This window comes from Salmo trutta, chromosome 12 (genome assembly GCF_901001165.1).
Source record: "Salmo trutta chromosome 12, fSalTru1.1, whole genome shotgun sequence".
Classification (NCBI taxonomy): domain Eukaryota; kingdom Metazoa; phylum Chordata; class Actinopteri; order Salmoniformes; family Salmonidae; genus Salmo; species Salmo trutta.
In genome coordinates, this window is record NC_042968.1 from 41,852,821 (window position 1) to 41,869,390 (window position 16,570).

The 16,570-nt window shown below is 47.2% G+C and overlaps 1 protein-coding gene across 2 annotated transcripts in view; it reads left to right on the forward strand.

The window, feature by feature from the left end:
* The window catches only part of LOC115203560 (vacuolar protein sorting-associated protein 13C), a 248,732-nt gene that overhangs the window by 78,597 nt on the left and 153,565 nt on the right, over positions 1-16,570 (forward strand). For both annotated transcript variants that reach the window (XM_029768341.1, XM_029768340.1), the window contains 7 exons: positions 473-611; positions 4,677-4,777; positions 6,518-6,660; positions 10,586-10,778; positions 11,430-11,544; positions 14,129-14,265; positions 14,492-14,624. In XM_029768341.1, coding sequence (XP_029624201.1) covers positions 473-611; positions 4,677-4,777; positions 6,518-6,660; positions 10,586-10,778; positions 11,430-11,544; positions 14,129-14,265; positions 14,492-14,624 — 961 coding nt within the window. The remainder of the gene's footprint in view (positions 1-472; positions 612-4,676; positions 4,778-6,517; positions 6,661-10,585; positions 10,779-11,429; positions 11,545-14,128; positions 14,266-14,491; positions 14,625-16,570) is intronic.

Below are 16,570 nucleotides of genomic sequence, written 5' to 3' on the forward strand. Positions count from 1 at the left end.
TCCTGTCTCTCTCCCTCCTGTCTCTCTCCCTCTCTCCCTCCTGTCTCTCTCCCTCCTGTCTCTCTCCCTCCTGTCTCCCACCCTCCTGTCTCCCACCCTCCTGTCTCCCACCCTCCTGTCTCCCTCCCTCCTCCTGTCTCCCTCCCTCCTCCTGTCTCCCTCCCTCCTCCTGTCTCCCTCCCTCCTCCTGTCTCCCTCCCTCCTCCTGTCTCCCCCCCTCCTCCTGTCTCCCCCCCTCCTCCTGTCTCCCCCCCTTCTCCTGTCTCCCTCCCTCCTCCTTGTCTCCCTCTCTCCTCCTGTCTCTTTCTCTCTCCTCCTGTCTCTTTCTCCCTCCCTCCTCTTGTCTCTTTCTCCCTCCTCCTGTCTCTTTCTCCCTCCTCCTGTCTCCCTCCCTCCTCCTGTCTCTTTCTCTCTCCTCCTGTCTCTTTCTACCTCCCTCTTCCTCTTGTCTCTCTCCCCCTCCCTCCTCCAGGTGATCCGGTCAGGGCAGAAGGTGGTAGCTAAGAAGGCTGTGGCCGGCCAGAAGCAGGGAGGAGGGTTTTTCAGCAGCTTCTTTGGAAGGAAGGAAGGGAAGAAGAAAGAGCAGGAACAGGAAATCCAGGAGGAAGAGGGTGAGTACTCCTCAGTCACACACACACACACACACACACACACACACACACACACAAAATCAGGAACAGGACACCAAGGATGAGGAGAGTTAGGGATTCATCAGTCTCCTCATATACACAAGCTATCACCTAAACCTCAAGAGATTAACTAACTAACAACCAGCTAACCCTCAAGAGACTAACAACCAACCAGCTAACCCTCAAGAGACTAACAACCAGCTAACCCTCAAGAGACTAACAACCAGCTAACCCTCAAGAGACTAACAACCAGCTAACCCTCAAGAGACTAACAACCAGCTAACCCTCAAGAGACTAACAACCAGCTAACCCTCAAGAGACTAACTAACAAGCAGCTAACCCTCAAGAGACTAACGACCAGCTAACCCTCAAGAGACTAACTAACAAGCAGCTAACCCTCAAGAGACTAACTAACGACCAGCTAACCCTCAAGAGACTAACTAACGACCAGCTAACCCTCAAGAGACTAACTAACGACCAGCTAACCCTCAAGAGACTAACAAACGACCAGCTAACCCTCAAGATACTAACTAATGACCAGCTAACCCTCAAGAGACTAACAACCAGCTAACCCTCAAGAGACTAACTAACGACCAGCTAACCCTCAAGAGACTAACTAACAACCAGCTAACCCTCAAGAGACTAGCAACCAGCTAACCCTCAAGAGACTAACAACCAGCTAACCCTCAAGAGACTAACAACCAGCTAACCCTCAAGAGACTAACGACCAGCTAACCCTCAAGAGACTAACTAACGACCAGCTAACCCTCAAGAGACTAACTAACGACCAGCTAACCCTCAAGAGACTAACTAACAACCAGCTAACCCTCAAGAGACTAGCAACCAGCTAACCCTCAAGAGACTAACAACCAGCTAACCCTCAAGAGACTAACTAACGACCAGCTAACCCTCAAGAGACTAACTAACGACCAGCTAACCCTCGAGACTAACTAACGACCAGCTAACCCTCAAGAGACTAACTAACGACCAGCTAACCCTCAAGAGACTAGCAACCAGCTAACCCTCAAGAGACTAGCAACCAGCTAACCCTCAAGAGACTAACAAACGACCAGCTAACCCTCAAGAGACTAGCAACCAGCTAACCCTCAAGAGACTAGCAACCAGCTAACCCTCAAGAGACTAGCAACCAGCTAACCCTCAAGAGACTAACTAACGACCAGCTAACCCTCAAGAGACTAACTAACGACCAGCTAACCCTCGAGACTAACTAACGACCAGCTAACCCTCAAGAGACTAACTAACGACCAGCTAACCCTCAAGAGACTAACTAACGACCAGCTAACCCTCAAGAGACTAGCAACCAGCTAACCCTCAAGAGACTAGCAACCAGCTAACCCTCAAGAGACTAACTAACGACCAGCTAACCCTCAAGAGACTAACTAACAACCAGCTAACCCTCAAGAGACTAACTAACTAACAACCAGCTAACCCTCGAGACTAACAAACTAACTAACGACCAGCTAACCCTCAAGAGACTAACTAACGACCAGCTAACCCTCAATAGACTAACTAACAACCAGCTAACCCTCAAGAGACTAACTAACAACCAGCTAACCCTCAAGAGACTAGCAACCAGCTAACCCTCAAGAGACTAGCAACCAGCTAACCCTCAAGAGACTAACTAACGACCAGCTAACCCTCAAGAGACTAACTAACGACCAGCTAACCCTCGAGACTAACTAACGACCAGCTAACCCTCAAGAGACTAACTAACGACCAGCTAACCCTCAAGAGACTAACTAACGACCAGCTAACCCTCAAGAGACTAGCAACCAGCTAACCCTCAAGAGACTAGCAACCAGCTAACCCTCAAGAGACTAACTAACGACCAGCTAACCCTCAAGAGACTAACTAACAACCAGCTAACCCTCAAGAGACGAACTAACAACCAGCTAACCCTCAAGAGACTAACTAACTAACAACCAGCTAACCCTCGAGACTAACAAACTAACTAACGACCAGCTAACCCTCAAGAGACTAACTAACGACCAGCTAACCCTCAATAGACTAACTAACAACCAGCTAACCCTCAAGAGACTAACTAACAACCAGCTAACCCTCAAGACTAACAACCAGCTAACCCTCAAGAGACTAACTAACGACCATCTAACCCTCAAGAGACTAACTAACAACCAGCTAACCCTCAAGAGACTAACTAACGACCAGCTAACCCTCAGGAGACTAACTAACGACCAGCTAACCCTCAAGAGACTAACTAACGACCAGCTAACCCTCAAGAGACTAACTAACAACCAGCTAACCCTCAATAGACTAACTAACAACCAGCTAACCCTCAAGAGACTAACTAACAAGCAGCTAACCCTCAAGAGACTAACGACCAGCTAACCCTCAAGAGACTAACTAACAACCAGCTAACCCTCAAGAGACTAACAACCAGTTAACCCTCAAGAGACTAACTAACAACCAGCTAACCCTCAAGAGACTAACTAACGACCAGCTAACCCTCAAGAGACTAACTAACGACCAGCTAACCCTCAAGAGACTAACTAACAACCAGCTAACCCTCAAGAGACTAACTAACGACCAGCTAACCCTCAAGAGACTAACTAACGACCAGCTAACCCTCAAGAGACTAACTAACAACCAGCTAACCCTCAATAGACTAACTAACAACCAGCTAACCCTCAAGAGACTAACTAACGACCAGCTAACCCTCAAGAGACTAACTAACGACCAGCTAACCCTCAAGAGACTAACTAACGACCAGCTAACCCTCAAGAGACTAACTAACGACCAGCTAACCCTCAAGAGACTAACTAACGACCAGCTAACCCTCAAGAGACTAACTAACAACCAGCTAACCCTCAAGAGACTAACTAACAACCAGCTAACCCTCAAGAGACTAACTAACAACCAGCTAACCCTCAAGAGACTAACTAACGACCAGCTAACCCTCAAGAGACTAACTAACGACCAGCTAACCCTCAAGAGACTAACTAACTAACGACCAGCTAACCCTCAGGAGACTAACTAACTAACAACCAGCTAACCCTCAAGAGACTAACTAACTAACAACCAGCTAACCCTCAGGAGACTAACTAACTAACAACCAGCTAACCCTCAAGAGACTAACTAACTAACAACCAGCTAACCCTCAGGAGACTAACTAACTAACAACCAGCTAACCCTCAGGAGACTAACTAACAACCAGCTAACCCTCAAGAGACTAACTAACTAACAACCAGCTAACCCTCGAGACTAACAAACTAACTAACGACCAGCATTCCCAATCCGCTGTCCTCAATGAGAGACATGGCTACAGTATATTGTGTTTTAGAGTTCTGATCTCAGAGCAGGTCTCCTTTATCCATATAACCTTATTCATGATGACGTGAAAGGCCAAACTGATGTTAGGTCTGCCCTCCTACTCTGAGATTCCTGATGAAGTTGTGCCCTGATCGTCCTCATGTGGAACCTTGGGAACACGTTGATTGGTGTTCTGTATGTTTGACCGTCGTTGATTGGTGTTCTGTATGTTTGACCGTCGTTGATTGGTGTTCTGTATGTTTGACCGTCGTTGATTGGTGTTCTGTATGTTTGACCGTCGTTGATTGGTGTTCTGTATGTTGACCGTCGTTGATTGGTGTTCTGTATGTTTGACCGTCGTTGATTGGTGTTCTGTATGTTTGACCATCGTTGATTGGTGTTCTGTATGTTTGACCGTCGTTGATTGGTGTTCTGTATGTTTGACCGTCGTTGATTGGTGTTCTGTATGTTTGACCGTCGTTGATTGGTGTTCTGTATGTTTGACCGTCGTTGATTGGTGTTCTGTATGTTTGACCGTCGTTGATTGGTGTTCTGTATGTTTGACCGTCGTTGATTGGTGTTCTGTATGTTTGACCGTCGTTGATTGGTGTTCTGTATGTTTGACCGTCGTTGATTGGTGTTCTGTATGTTTGACCGTCGTTGATTGGTGTTCTGTATGTTTGACCGTCGTTGATTGGTGTTCTATATGTTTGACCGTCGTTGATTGGTGTTCTGTATGTTTAACCCTCCCCTTTTTAGGTACAGGCATTGAAGAGTTGATGTCTGCTGATGAGAAGGCTAAACTCTACACGGCCATCGGATACAGTGGTAGTTCTCACAACCTGGCCTTACCCAAGCAGGTATGTCTCTGTGTCTGTTTCTGTGTTGGTACTGACACCTCCCTGAGAAACAAAACCCGTTTACACCTGTTTCTGTGTTGGTACTGACACCTCCCTGAGAAGCAAAGCCTGTTTACACCTGTTTCTGTGTTGGTACTGACACCTCCCTGAGAAACAAAGCCCGTTTACACCCGTTTTTGTGTGTTGGTACTGACACCTCCCTGAGAAACAAAGCCCGTTTACACCTGTTTCTGTGTTGGTACTGACACCTCCCTGAGAAACAAAGCCCGTTTACACCTGTTTCTGTGTTTTGGCGCTGGAAATTATCAATAAGGAACTTTCTCACACTGTGTGCGTGTGTGTGTGTGTGTGGTGTATGAGAGAGAGTCTTTCCATGTACTTGTGTGTGTGAGAGTCTTTCTCTCGCTGTGTGTGCGTGCAAATGCATGTGTGTGTGTTTATTCCCCTGTATGCCTCTCTCTGTGTTTATTCCTCTGTGTGTGTTTATTCCCCTGTGTGCCTCTCTCTCTGTGTGTGTGTTTATTCCCCTGTGTGCCTCTCTTTTTCTCTGTGTGTGTTTATTCCCCTGTGTGCCTCTCTCTCTGTGTGTTTATTCCCCTGTGTGCCTCTCTTTCTCTCTGTGTGTGTTTATTCCCCTGTGTGCCTCTCTTTCTCTCTGTGTGTTTATTCCCCTGTGTGCCTCTCTCTCTCTGTGTTTATTCCCCTGTGTGCCTCTTTCTCTCTGTGTGTGTTTATTCCCCTGTGTGCCTCTCTTTCTCTCTGTGTGTGTTTATTCCCCTGTGTGCCTCTCTTTCTCTCTGTGTGTGTTTATTCCCCTGTGTGCCTCTCTCTCTCTCTGTGTGTTTATTCCCCTGTGTGCCTCTCTTTCTCTCTGTGTGTGTTTATTCCCCTGTGTGCCTCTCTCTCTCTGTGTGTGTTTATTCCCCTGTGTGTCTCTCTCTCTCTGTGTGTTTATTCCCCTGTGTGCCTCTCTCTCTCTCTGTGTGTTTGTTCCCCTGTGTGCCTCTCTCTCTCTCTGTGTGTTTATTCCCCTGTGTGTCTCTCTCTCTGTGTGTTTATTCCCCTGTGTGCCTCTCTTTCTCTCTGTGTGTGTGTTTATTCCCCTGTGTGCCTCTCTCTCTCTGTGTGTTTATTCCCCTGTGTGCCTCTCTCTCTCTGTGTGTTTATTCCCCTGTGTGCCTCTCTCTCTCTCTGTGTGTTTATTCCCCTGTGTGCCTCTCTTTCTCTCTGTGTGTGTTTATTCCCCTGTGTGCCTCTCTTTCTCTCTGTGTGTGTTTATTCCCCTGTGTGCCTCTCTCTCTCTCTGTGTGTTTATTCCCCTGTGTGTCTCTCTCTCTCTGTGTGTTTATTCCCCTGTGTGTCTCTCTCTCTCTGTGTGTTTATTCCCCTGTGTGTCTCTCTCTCTGTGTGTTTATTCCCCTGTGTGCCTCTCTCTCTCTGTGTGTGTTTATTCCCCTGTGTGCCTCTCTTTCTCTCTGTGTGTGTTTATTCCCCTGTGTGCCTCTCTTTCTCTCTGTGTGTGTTTATTCCCCTGTGTGCCTCTCTTTCTCTCTGTGTGTGTTTATTCCCCTGTGTGCCTCTCTTTCTCTCTGTGTGTGTTTATTCCCCTGTGTGCCTCTCTTTCTCTCTGTGTGTGTTTATTCCCCTGTGTGCCTCTCTCTCTCTGTGTGTTTATTCCCCTGTGTGCCTCTCTCTCTCTGTGTGTGTTTATTCCCCTGTGTGCCTCTCTGTGCCCTCCAGTACGTGGCGGTGGTGGTGACCTTCAAGCTGTTCCGTACGTCCATCACGGTGAGGGAGGAGCCCAACGTACCGGAGATCCTGAAGATCCAGATGATCGACCTCAGCACCACCGTCTCCCAGAGACCCGGGGCTCAGGCCATCAAGTGGGTCTCTTTTTCCCCTCTTCCTTTCCCCTAATCACAACCTGGTTCCTCCTGATTCCTGCTTACAAGCAAAAAAAAAAGTCAAACAGGAAGTAACAGTGAGGCGCTTCCATACGGAAGTGGTCTGTTGCTACAGGTCTGGTTCGCTAGCACAGAGTAGAATATGTTCCCGGGATTCATCGCATGGCGTTGAGGAGTTTACCACCGGCTTCATTATTAAGTGCATCAGCGACGTCGTCTCCAGTAACCGTTCATACATATCCCAACCAGAAGCCATGGGTTACAGGCAACATCCGTACTGAACTAAAGGCTAAAGCTGACGACTTTCAAGGAGTGGGTCACTAATCCAGAGGTTTATATTAAATCCCGCTACGCCGTCCAATGAACCATCAAACAGGCAAAGCGTCAATACAGGACTAAGATCGAATCCTAATACACACCGGCTCTGACGCTCGTCGGATGTGGCGGGGCTTGCTAACAATCACAGAATACAAAGGGGAAACCCAGCCGCAAGCTGCCCAGTGACGCGAGCCTACAAGACGAGCTAAATGCATTCTTTGCTCACTTCGAGACAAGCAACACTGAACCATGCATGAGAGCACCAGCTGTTCGAAACGACTGTGTGATCATGCTCTCTACAGCTGTACCATCTTGACTGGCTGCATCACCGCTTGGTATGGCAACTGTTCAGCATCCGACCACAAGGTGCTACAGAGGGTAGTGCGTACGGCCCAGTACATCACTGGGGCCAAGCTTCCTGCCATGCAGGACCTCTTTACCAGGCGGTGTCAAAGGGAAGGCTTTAAAATCGTCAGACTCCAGCCACCCTAGTCATAGACTCTCTCTGCTACCGCTCGGCAAGTGGTACCGGAGCGCCAAGTCTGGGACCAAAAGACTCCTGAACAGCTTCTATCCCCAAGCCATAAGACTGCTTAACAGGTTTTTTGGGGGGGGAATTTTTTTTCTTACTTTTTAAATCTGCATTGTTGGCAAAGGGCTCATAAGTAAGCATTTCACGGTAAAGTCTACACCTGTTGTAGTCGGCTCATGTGACATAAAATGTATGTTTATGCAATCGCTAGTTGCAGTAGTACTCTGAACTAATGTGCAGAACTCTGAATTAGCCTTGGATAATGTGCTCTCCTATCTATTTTGCTCTTAGCCTGTTGAAAACAAACACCTTCCTATGTGTTAGTACACCAGAATCAGATGTCTGGTGTTAAAACCAACACCTTCTTATGTGTCAGTACAGTGATGTACTGGGCCGTACCCACTGTCCTCTAGCATCTTGCTGTCGGAGACCGAGCAGGTGCCATACCAGGCTGTGATGCAACCCGTCAGGATGCTCTCGATGGTGCAGCTGTAGAACTTGAGGATCTGAGGACCCATGCCAAATCTTTTCAGTGTCCTGAGGTGGAATAGGCGGAATTTGTCATGGCCTCTTCACGACTGTCTTGGTGTGTTTGGACCATGATAGTTTGTTGGTGATGTGGACACCAAGGAACCTGAAGCTCTCAACCTGCTCCACTACAGCACCGTCGATGAGAATGGGCGTGTGCTCGTTCCTCCTTTTCTTGTAGTCCACAATCATCTCCTTTGTCTTGGATCATGTTGATCACGTGGAGGGAGAGGTTGTTATCCTGGCGCCCGCCACCTCGCGACTCATATGACCCCAAACTGTTCACACCCCTCTTGTAGGCGGAGATAACATAAAGCTGTATTTAAAGCTTCTTTCCTGCAATTCTACACATACTACCATGTCTTATGTGTTCATATGATACCAGGGCTCGAAGCCTGACGACTTCCCTCCCCCAAAAATGCGAATAATATATTTTGAATTCTATATATATTTTGTAGTCAGGACCCGTGGTCCGTATTGCGCCCTTTGTGGGTCTGGACCGCGGTCCGCCTGTTGAGTATTGGGGACATAGGGAATAGGGTCCCATTTGGGATGTAGGCTTGGACTTAGTAACCTACATTCATTATACTGAATAGCTTTGGCCTACCAATTATAGCTAGCAGTAACCAGCAGTGTAGTGGCTGACCCCAGTGTAGTGGCTGGGCCCCAGTGTAGTGGCTGGGCCCCAGTGTAGTGGCTGGGCCCCAGTGTAGTGGCTGGGCCCCAGTGTAGTGGCTGGGCCCCAGTGTAGTGGCTGACCCCAGTGTAGTGGCTGACCCCAGTGTAGTGGCTGGGCCCCAGTGTAGTGGCTGGGCCCCAGTGTAGTGTAGTGGCTGGGCCCCAGTGTAGTGTAGTGGCTGGGCCCCAGTGTAGTGTAGTGGCTGGCCCCAGTGTAGTGTAGTGGCTGGCCCCAGTGTAGTGTAGTGGCTGGGCCCCAGTGTAGTGGAGTGGCTGGCCCCAGTGTAGTGTAGTGGCTGACCCCAGTGTAGTGTAGTGGCTGACCCCAGTGTAGTGTAGTGGCTGACCCCAGTGTAGTGTAGTGGCTGACCCCAGTGTAGTGTAGTGGCTGACCCCAGTGTAGTGTAGTGGCTGACCCCAGTGTTGTGTAGTGGCTGACCCCAGTGTAGTGTAGTGGCTGACCCAGTGTAGTGTAGTGGCTGACCCTCAGTGTAGTGTAGTGGCTGGGCCCCAGTGTAGTCGCTGACCCCAGTGTAGTGTAGTGGCTGGGCCCCAGTGTAGTGGCTGGGCCCCAGTGTAGTGTAATGGCTGGGCCCCAGTGTAGTATAGTGGCTGGGCCCCAGTGTAGTGGCTGGGCCCAGTGTAGTGTAGTGGCTGAGCCCCAGTGTAGTGTAGTGGCTGGCCCCAGTGTAGTGTAGTGGCTGGGCCCCAGTGTAGTGTAGTGGCTGGGCCCCAGTGTAGTGTAGTGGCTGGGCCCCAGTGTAGTGTAGTGGCTGGGCCCCAGTGTAGTGTAGTGGCTGGGCCTCAGTGTAGTGTAGTGGCTGGGCCCCAGTGTAGTGTAGTGGCTGGGCCCCAGTGTAGTGTAGTGGCTGGCCCCAGTGTAGTGGCTGACCCCAGTGTAGTGTAGTGGCTGGCCCCAGTGTAGTGTAGTGGCTGGCCCCAGTGTAGTGTAGTGGCTGGCCCCAGTGTAGTGTAGTGGCTGGGCCCCAGTGTAGTGGCTGGCTCCAGTGTAGTGTAGTGGCTGGCTCCAGTGTAGTGTAGTGGCTGGCTCCAGTGTAGTGTAGTGGCTGGCCCCAGTGTAGTGGCTGGCTCCAGTGTAGTGTAGTGGCTGGGCCCCAGTGTAGTGGCTGGCCCCAGTGTAGTGTAGTGGCTGGCCCCAGTGTAGTGTAGTGGCTGGCCCCAGTGTACTGGCTGACCCCAGTGTAGGGGCTGGCCCCAAGTGTAGGGGCTGGCTCCAGTGCAGTGTAGTGGCTGGGCCCCAGTGTAGTGGCTGGGCCCCAGTGTAGTGGCTGGGCCCCAGTGTAGTGGCTGGGCCCCAGTGTAGTGGCTGGCCCCAGTGTAGTGTAGTGGCTGGGCCCCAGTGTAGTGGCTGGGCCCCAGTGTAGTGGCTGGGCCCCAGTGTAGTGGCTGGGCCCCAGTGTAGTGGCTGGCCCCAGTGTAGTGGCTGGCCCCAGTGTAGCGTAGTGCCTGGGCCCCAGTGTAGCGTAGTGCCTGGGCCCCAGTGTAGCGTAGTGCCTGGGCCCCAGTGTAGCGTAGTGCCTGGGCCAATGAAGTCAGGGGCCATATCCTATATAGTACAGTCAACACTGGAGTTCACATACTCACAAAAGGTTTTATTGGCACGACAAAAAATGCATTTGTGTTGTCAAAGCAAGAACACGAGAAAACATTAAGGATAATTTCATACAACTGTTGATTAACTATTGATCCCTCTCCTCTATCTCTCTCTCTCTCTCCCCCCTCTCTCTCCTCTCCCCTCTCTCCTCTCTCCTCTCCTCTCCCCTCTCTCTCCTCTTCCCCCTCTCTCCTCTCCTCTCCTCTCCTCTCCCCTCCTCTCTCCTCTCCCAGGGTGGAGGCAGCGTTAGAACACTGGTATGTAACAGGGCTGGAACAGCAGGGAGCTGTCCCCTCTCTCATAGCGTCAGTAGGGGACTCCACCTCCTCTCTGCTGTCCATCCTGTTTGAAGTCAACCCAGAGGACAGTGTTGCAGAGCAGCTGCTCAGAGTCCACTCCCAGCCTGTAGAGATCATCTATGACTCGGTGTGTATGGGTTTACACACCCTCACTCACTTATTTCCCTGTCACACTCCTATCTGCTGCTATCATCTCTCCCATTTATAAGGACCTCCCTCTAACCCAGAGAGACTCAGAAATTAAACCTGACTATGTGGAATCTCTCTGTCTCTCTCTCTCTCTGTGTGTCTCTCTCTCTCTCTGTGTGTCTCGCTCTCTCTGTGTGTCTCTCTCTCTCTCTGTGTCTCTCTCTCTGTGTCTCTGTCTCTGTGTCTCTGTCTCTCTGTGTCTCTGTCTCTCTGTGTCTCTCTGTCTCTCTCTCTGTGTCTCTCTGTCTCTGTCTCTCTCTCTGTCTCTCTCTCTCTCTCTCTCTCTGTCTCTCTGTGTCTCTCTCTCTTATTTATATATGATTAAGCCTCATTAATGATGTCATCAATGGTGATAACCTGCCCTATGAAGTCATGTCTTTGACCAAGTAGTGTAGATCACTCCGTCTCCAATGTATTCATGTCTATTATTGCATGTTACATATTACCATGTTTATTCTCCATGCATGTAGTCTATTTACAGTTTGTACATGTATTCAAATTCACACTGTATAGTACGTTACTTTTCTGCCCTTTGTGGGGGTCACTAAAGTCACTAAAGTCAAGTCTTGTGTGTGTTTCTCTCTGTCAGTTGACAGTGAACAGCATGGCAGAGTTCTTTAAGACAGGGAAGGGAGTTGACCTGGAAGTGTTGACCTCAGCTACTCTCTCCAAACTGGAGGAGATTAAGGACAAGACAGCCACTGGTGGGTACAGAGAAACAGGAAACACTGTATACAGAGAAACAGGAAACACTTTATACAGAGAAACAGCAAACACTTTATACAGAGAAACAGCAAACACTTTATACAGAGAAACAGCAAACACTTTATAACAACCACTGGTGGGTACAGAGAAACAGGAAACACTTTATACAGAGAAACAGGAAACACTTTATACAGAGAAACAGGATACACTTTATACAGAGAAACAGGATACACTTTATACAGAGAAACAGGAAACACTTTATAACAGCCACTGGTGGGTTCAGAGAAACAGGAAACACTTTATGACAGCCACTGGTGGGTACAGAGAAACAGGAAACACTTTATACAGAGAAACAGGATACACTTTATACAGAGAAACAGGATACACTTTATAACAGCCACTGGTGGGTTCAGAGAAACAGAAACACTTTATGACAGCCACTGGTGGGTACAGAGAAACAGGAAACACTTTATACAGAGAAACAGGATACACTTTATACAGAGAAACAGGATACACTTTATACAGAGAAACAGGATACACTTTATACAGAGAAACAGGAAACACTTTATACAGAGAAACAGGATACACTTTATACAGAGAAACAGGAAACACTTTATAACAGCCACTGGTGGGTACAGAGAAACACTTTATAACAGCCACTGGTGGGTACAGAGAAACAGGAAACACTTTATGACAGCCACTGGTGGGTACAGAGAAACAGGAAACACTTTATCCTCTCTAGGGTATGTGGGACGAAATCGTCCCACCTACTCAACAGACAGTGGAATCCCGTGGCGCGATATTCAAATACCTTAGAAATACTATTACTTCAATTTCTCAAACATATGACTATTTTACACCATTTTAAAGACAAGACTCTCGTTAATCTAATCACACTGTCCGATTTCAAAAAGGCTTTACAACGAAAGCAAAACATTAGATTATGTCAGCAGAGTACCCAGACAGAAATAATCAGACACCCATTTTTCAAGCTAGCATATAATGTCACATAAACCCAAACCACAGCTAAATGCAGCACTAACCTTTGATGATCTTCATCAGATGACACTCCTAGGACATTACGTTATACAATACATGCATGTTTTGTTCAATCAAGTTCATATTTATATAAAAAAACAGCTTTTTACATTAGCGTGTGACGTTCAGAACTAGCATACCCACCGCAAACTTCCGGTGAATTTACTAAATTACTCACGATAAACGTTCACAAAAAACATAACAATTATTTTAAGAATTATAGATACAGAACTCCTTTATGCAATCGCTATGTCCGATTTTAAAATAGCTTTTCGGCAAAAGCACATTTTGCAATATTCTGAGTAGATAGCTCGCCATCACGGGCTAGCTATTTTGACACCCACCAAGTTTGGCACTCACCAAACTCAGATTTACTATAAGAAAAATTGGATTACCTTTGCTGTTCTTCGTCAGAATGCACTCCCAGGACTTCTACTTCAATAACAAATGTTGGTTTGGTTCAAAATAATTCATAGTTATGTTCAAATATCCTGTTTTGTTCGTGCGTTCAAGACACTATCCGAAGGGTAACGAAGGGTGACGCGCGTATCGTGACAAAAAAAATTCTAAATATTCCATTACCGTACTTCGAAGCATGTCAACCGCTGTTTAAAATCAATTTTTATGCGATTTTTCTCGTAAAAAAGCGATAATATTCCGACCGGGAAACCCTGTTTTCTTTCAAAGACTGAAAATCTAAAATGGACTCTTCTCGTGCACGCGCGCGCCTGTCTCATTGTTCTCAGATCGACCACTTACCAAATGTGCTGCTGTTTTTCAGCCATGGCCTGCAAAGTCATCATTCAACGTTCTGCCACCTTCTGAGAGCCTATGGGAGCCGTAGGAAGTGTCACATTACAGCAGAGATCCTCAGTTTTCAATAAAGAGAGTGTAGAAGGCCAAGAAATGGTCAGAGGGCACTTCCTGTAAGGAATCTTCTCAGGTTTTTGCCTGCCATATGAGTTCTGTTATACTCACAGACACCATTCAAACAGTTTTAGAAACTTTAGGGTGTTTTCTATCCAAATCAAACAATTATATGCATATTCTAATTTCTGGGCAGTAGTAATAACCAGATTAAATCGGGTACGTTTTTTTATCCGGCCGTGCAAATACTGCCCCCTACCCTAGAGAGGTTATAACAGCTACTGGTGGGTACAGAGAAACAGGAAACACTTTATGACAGCCACTGGTGGGTACAGAGAAACAGGAAACGCATTATGACAGCCACTGGTGGGTACAGAGAAACAGGAAACACTTTATGACAGCCACTGGTGGGTACAGAGAAACAGGAAACACTATATGACAGCCACTGGTGGGTACAGAGAAACAGGAAACACTATAACAGCCACTGGTGGGTACAGAGAAACAGGAAACACATTACGTATGTGTTCATAAAGCTTCTATAACAGCTACATAAGATGTTATTACAGCGTGTCATAGGCATAGTCAAACACACACTGCCAGGTAGATGTTTGTCTCTGGCTGGTTCTACATTAGCTACATTAGCTAACATCTGTTGATGATTATTTGTCCTATGTGCAGGTCTGTCTCACATCATTGAGACCCGGAAGATTCTGGACCTGAAGATTGACCTAAAGCCTTCATACCTGCTGGTGCCGAAGTCTGGCTTCTACCACGCCAAGTCTGACCTGATGATCATAGACTTTGGTAGTCTACAGGTGAGAACAGACGGGTAGTCTACAGGTGAGAGCAGACGGGTAGTCTACAGGTGAGAGCAGACGGGTAGTCTACCGGTGAGAGCAGACGGGTAGTCTACCGGTGAGAGCAGACGGGTTCTAGAATAACGACGGCAACGACACCCTATTGTTTTATTGTGTCATAGTTTTAAAGGTGTGTGTGTGTGTGTGTGTGTGTGTGTGTGTGTGTGTGTGTGTGTGTGTATAGCTGGTGAGTGTGGACCAGGGGAACCCCCAGTCTTTATCACCCAGTTTCAGTTCCCTGGAGGAGATTATGGACCGTGCCTACGAGAAGTACTCCCTGGAGCTACGCAGTGTCCAGATCCTTTACAGCAAGTCAGGTACACACACACACACACACACACACCAGGTTTCCGTTAGACAGTAATAGCCGATACCGAAAATGAAAATCCGACAAATTTAATTGTCTCCGGGAGAAGGGGAATGAAAATCCCATTGTGAAATGATGATACATTTGAGCCTATTGATTGATGGGAGGAACATGAGTGGATGTAGAGAGTGCTGCTACAGCTGATCACACAGCGGTGCTGCTACAGCTGATCACACAGCGGTGCTGCTACAGCTGATCACACAGCGGTGCTGCTACAGCTGATCACACAGCGGTGCTGCTACAGCTGATCACACAGCGGTGCTGCTACAGCTGATCACACAGCGGTGCTGCTACAGCTGATCACACAGCGGTGCTGCTACAGCTGATCACACAGCGGTGCTGCTACAGCTGATCACAGCGGTGCTGCTACAGCTGATCACACAGCGGTGCTGTATTAGCAACCCACGCTAGTTGTAGCATCTCCAGATCTTCTGTATTAGCAACCCATGCTAGTTGTTGCATCTTCTGTATTAGCAACCCATGCTAGTTGTTGCATCTTTAGATCTTCTGTATTAGCAACCCATGCTAGTTGTTGCATCTCCAGATCTTCTGTATTAGCAACCCATGCTAGTTGTTGCATCTATAGATCGTCTGTATTAGCAACCCATGCTAGTTGTTGCATCTCTAGATCGTCTGTATTAGCAACCCATGCTAGTTGTTGCATCTCTAGATCTTCTGTATTAGCAACCCATGCTAGTTGTTGCATCTTCTGTATTAGCAACCCATGCTAGTTGTTGCATCTCTAGATCTTCTGTATTAGCAACCCATGCTAGTTGTTGCATCTTCTGTATTAGCAACCCATGCTAGTTGTTGCATCTATAGATCTTCTGTATTAGCAAACCATGCTAGTTGTTGCATCTCTAGATCTTCTGTATTAGCAACCCATGCTAGTTGTTGCATCTATAGATCTTCTGTATTAGCAACCCATGCTAGTTGTTGCATCTTTAGATCTTCTGTATTAGCAACCCATGCTAGTTGTTGCAGCTTCTGTATTAGCAACCCATGCTAGTTGTTGCATCTCTAGATCTTCTGTATTAGCAACCCATGCTAGTTGTTGCATCTCTAGATCTTCTGTATTAGCAACCCATGCTAGTTGTTGCATCTCTAGATCTTCTGTATTAGCAACCCATGCTAGTTGTTGCATCTCTAGATCTTCTGTATTAGCAACCCATGCTAGTTGTTGCATCTCTATATCTTCTGTAATAGCAACCCATGCTAGTTGTTGCATTTTCTGTATTAGCAACCCATGCTAGTTGTTGCATCTCTAGATCTTCTGTATTAGCAACCCATGCTAGTTGTTGCATCTATAGATCTTCTGTATTAGCAACCCATGCTAATTGTTGCATCTCTTGATCTTCTGTATTAGCAACCCATGCTAGTTGTTGCATCTTTAGATCTTCTGTATTAGCAACCCATGCTAGTTGTTGCATCTCCAGATCTTCTGTATTAGCAACCCATGCTAGTTGTTGCATCTTTAGATCTTCTGTATTAGCAACCCATGCTAGTTGTTGCATCTTCTGTATTAGCAACCCATGCTAGTTGTTGCATCTATAGATCTTCTGTATTAGCAACCCATGCTAGTTGTTGCATCTCTAGATCTTCTGTATTAGCAACCCATGCTAGTTGTTGCATCTCTAGATCTTCTGTATTAGCAACCCATGCTAGTTGTTGCATCTTTAGATCTTCTGTATTAGCAACCCATGCTAGTTGTTGCATCTTCTGTATTAGCAACCCATGCTAGTTGTTGCATCTATAGATCGTCTGTATTAGCAACCCATGCTAGTTGTTGCATCTCCAGATCTTCCCCCTTACTGCATTTCTGACTGATATTTTCATCTCTGTCTCATGAAACCACTCAGATGTTCAGTTTTCCCGTTAATGTCATTATGAAACAAA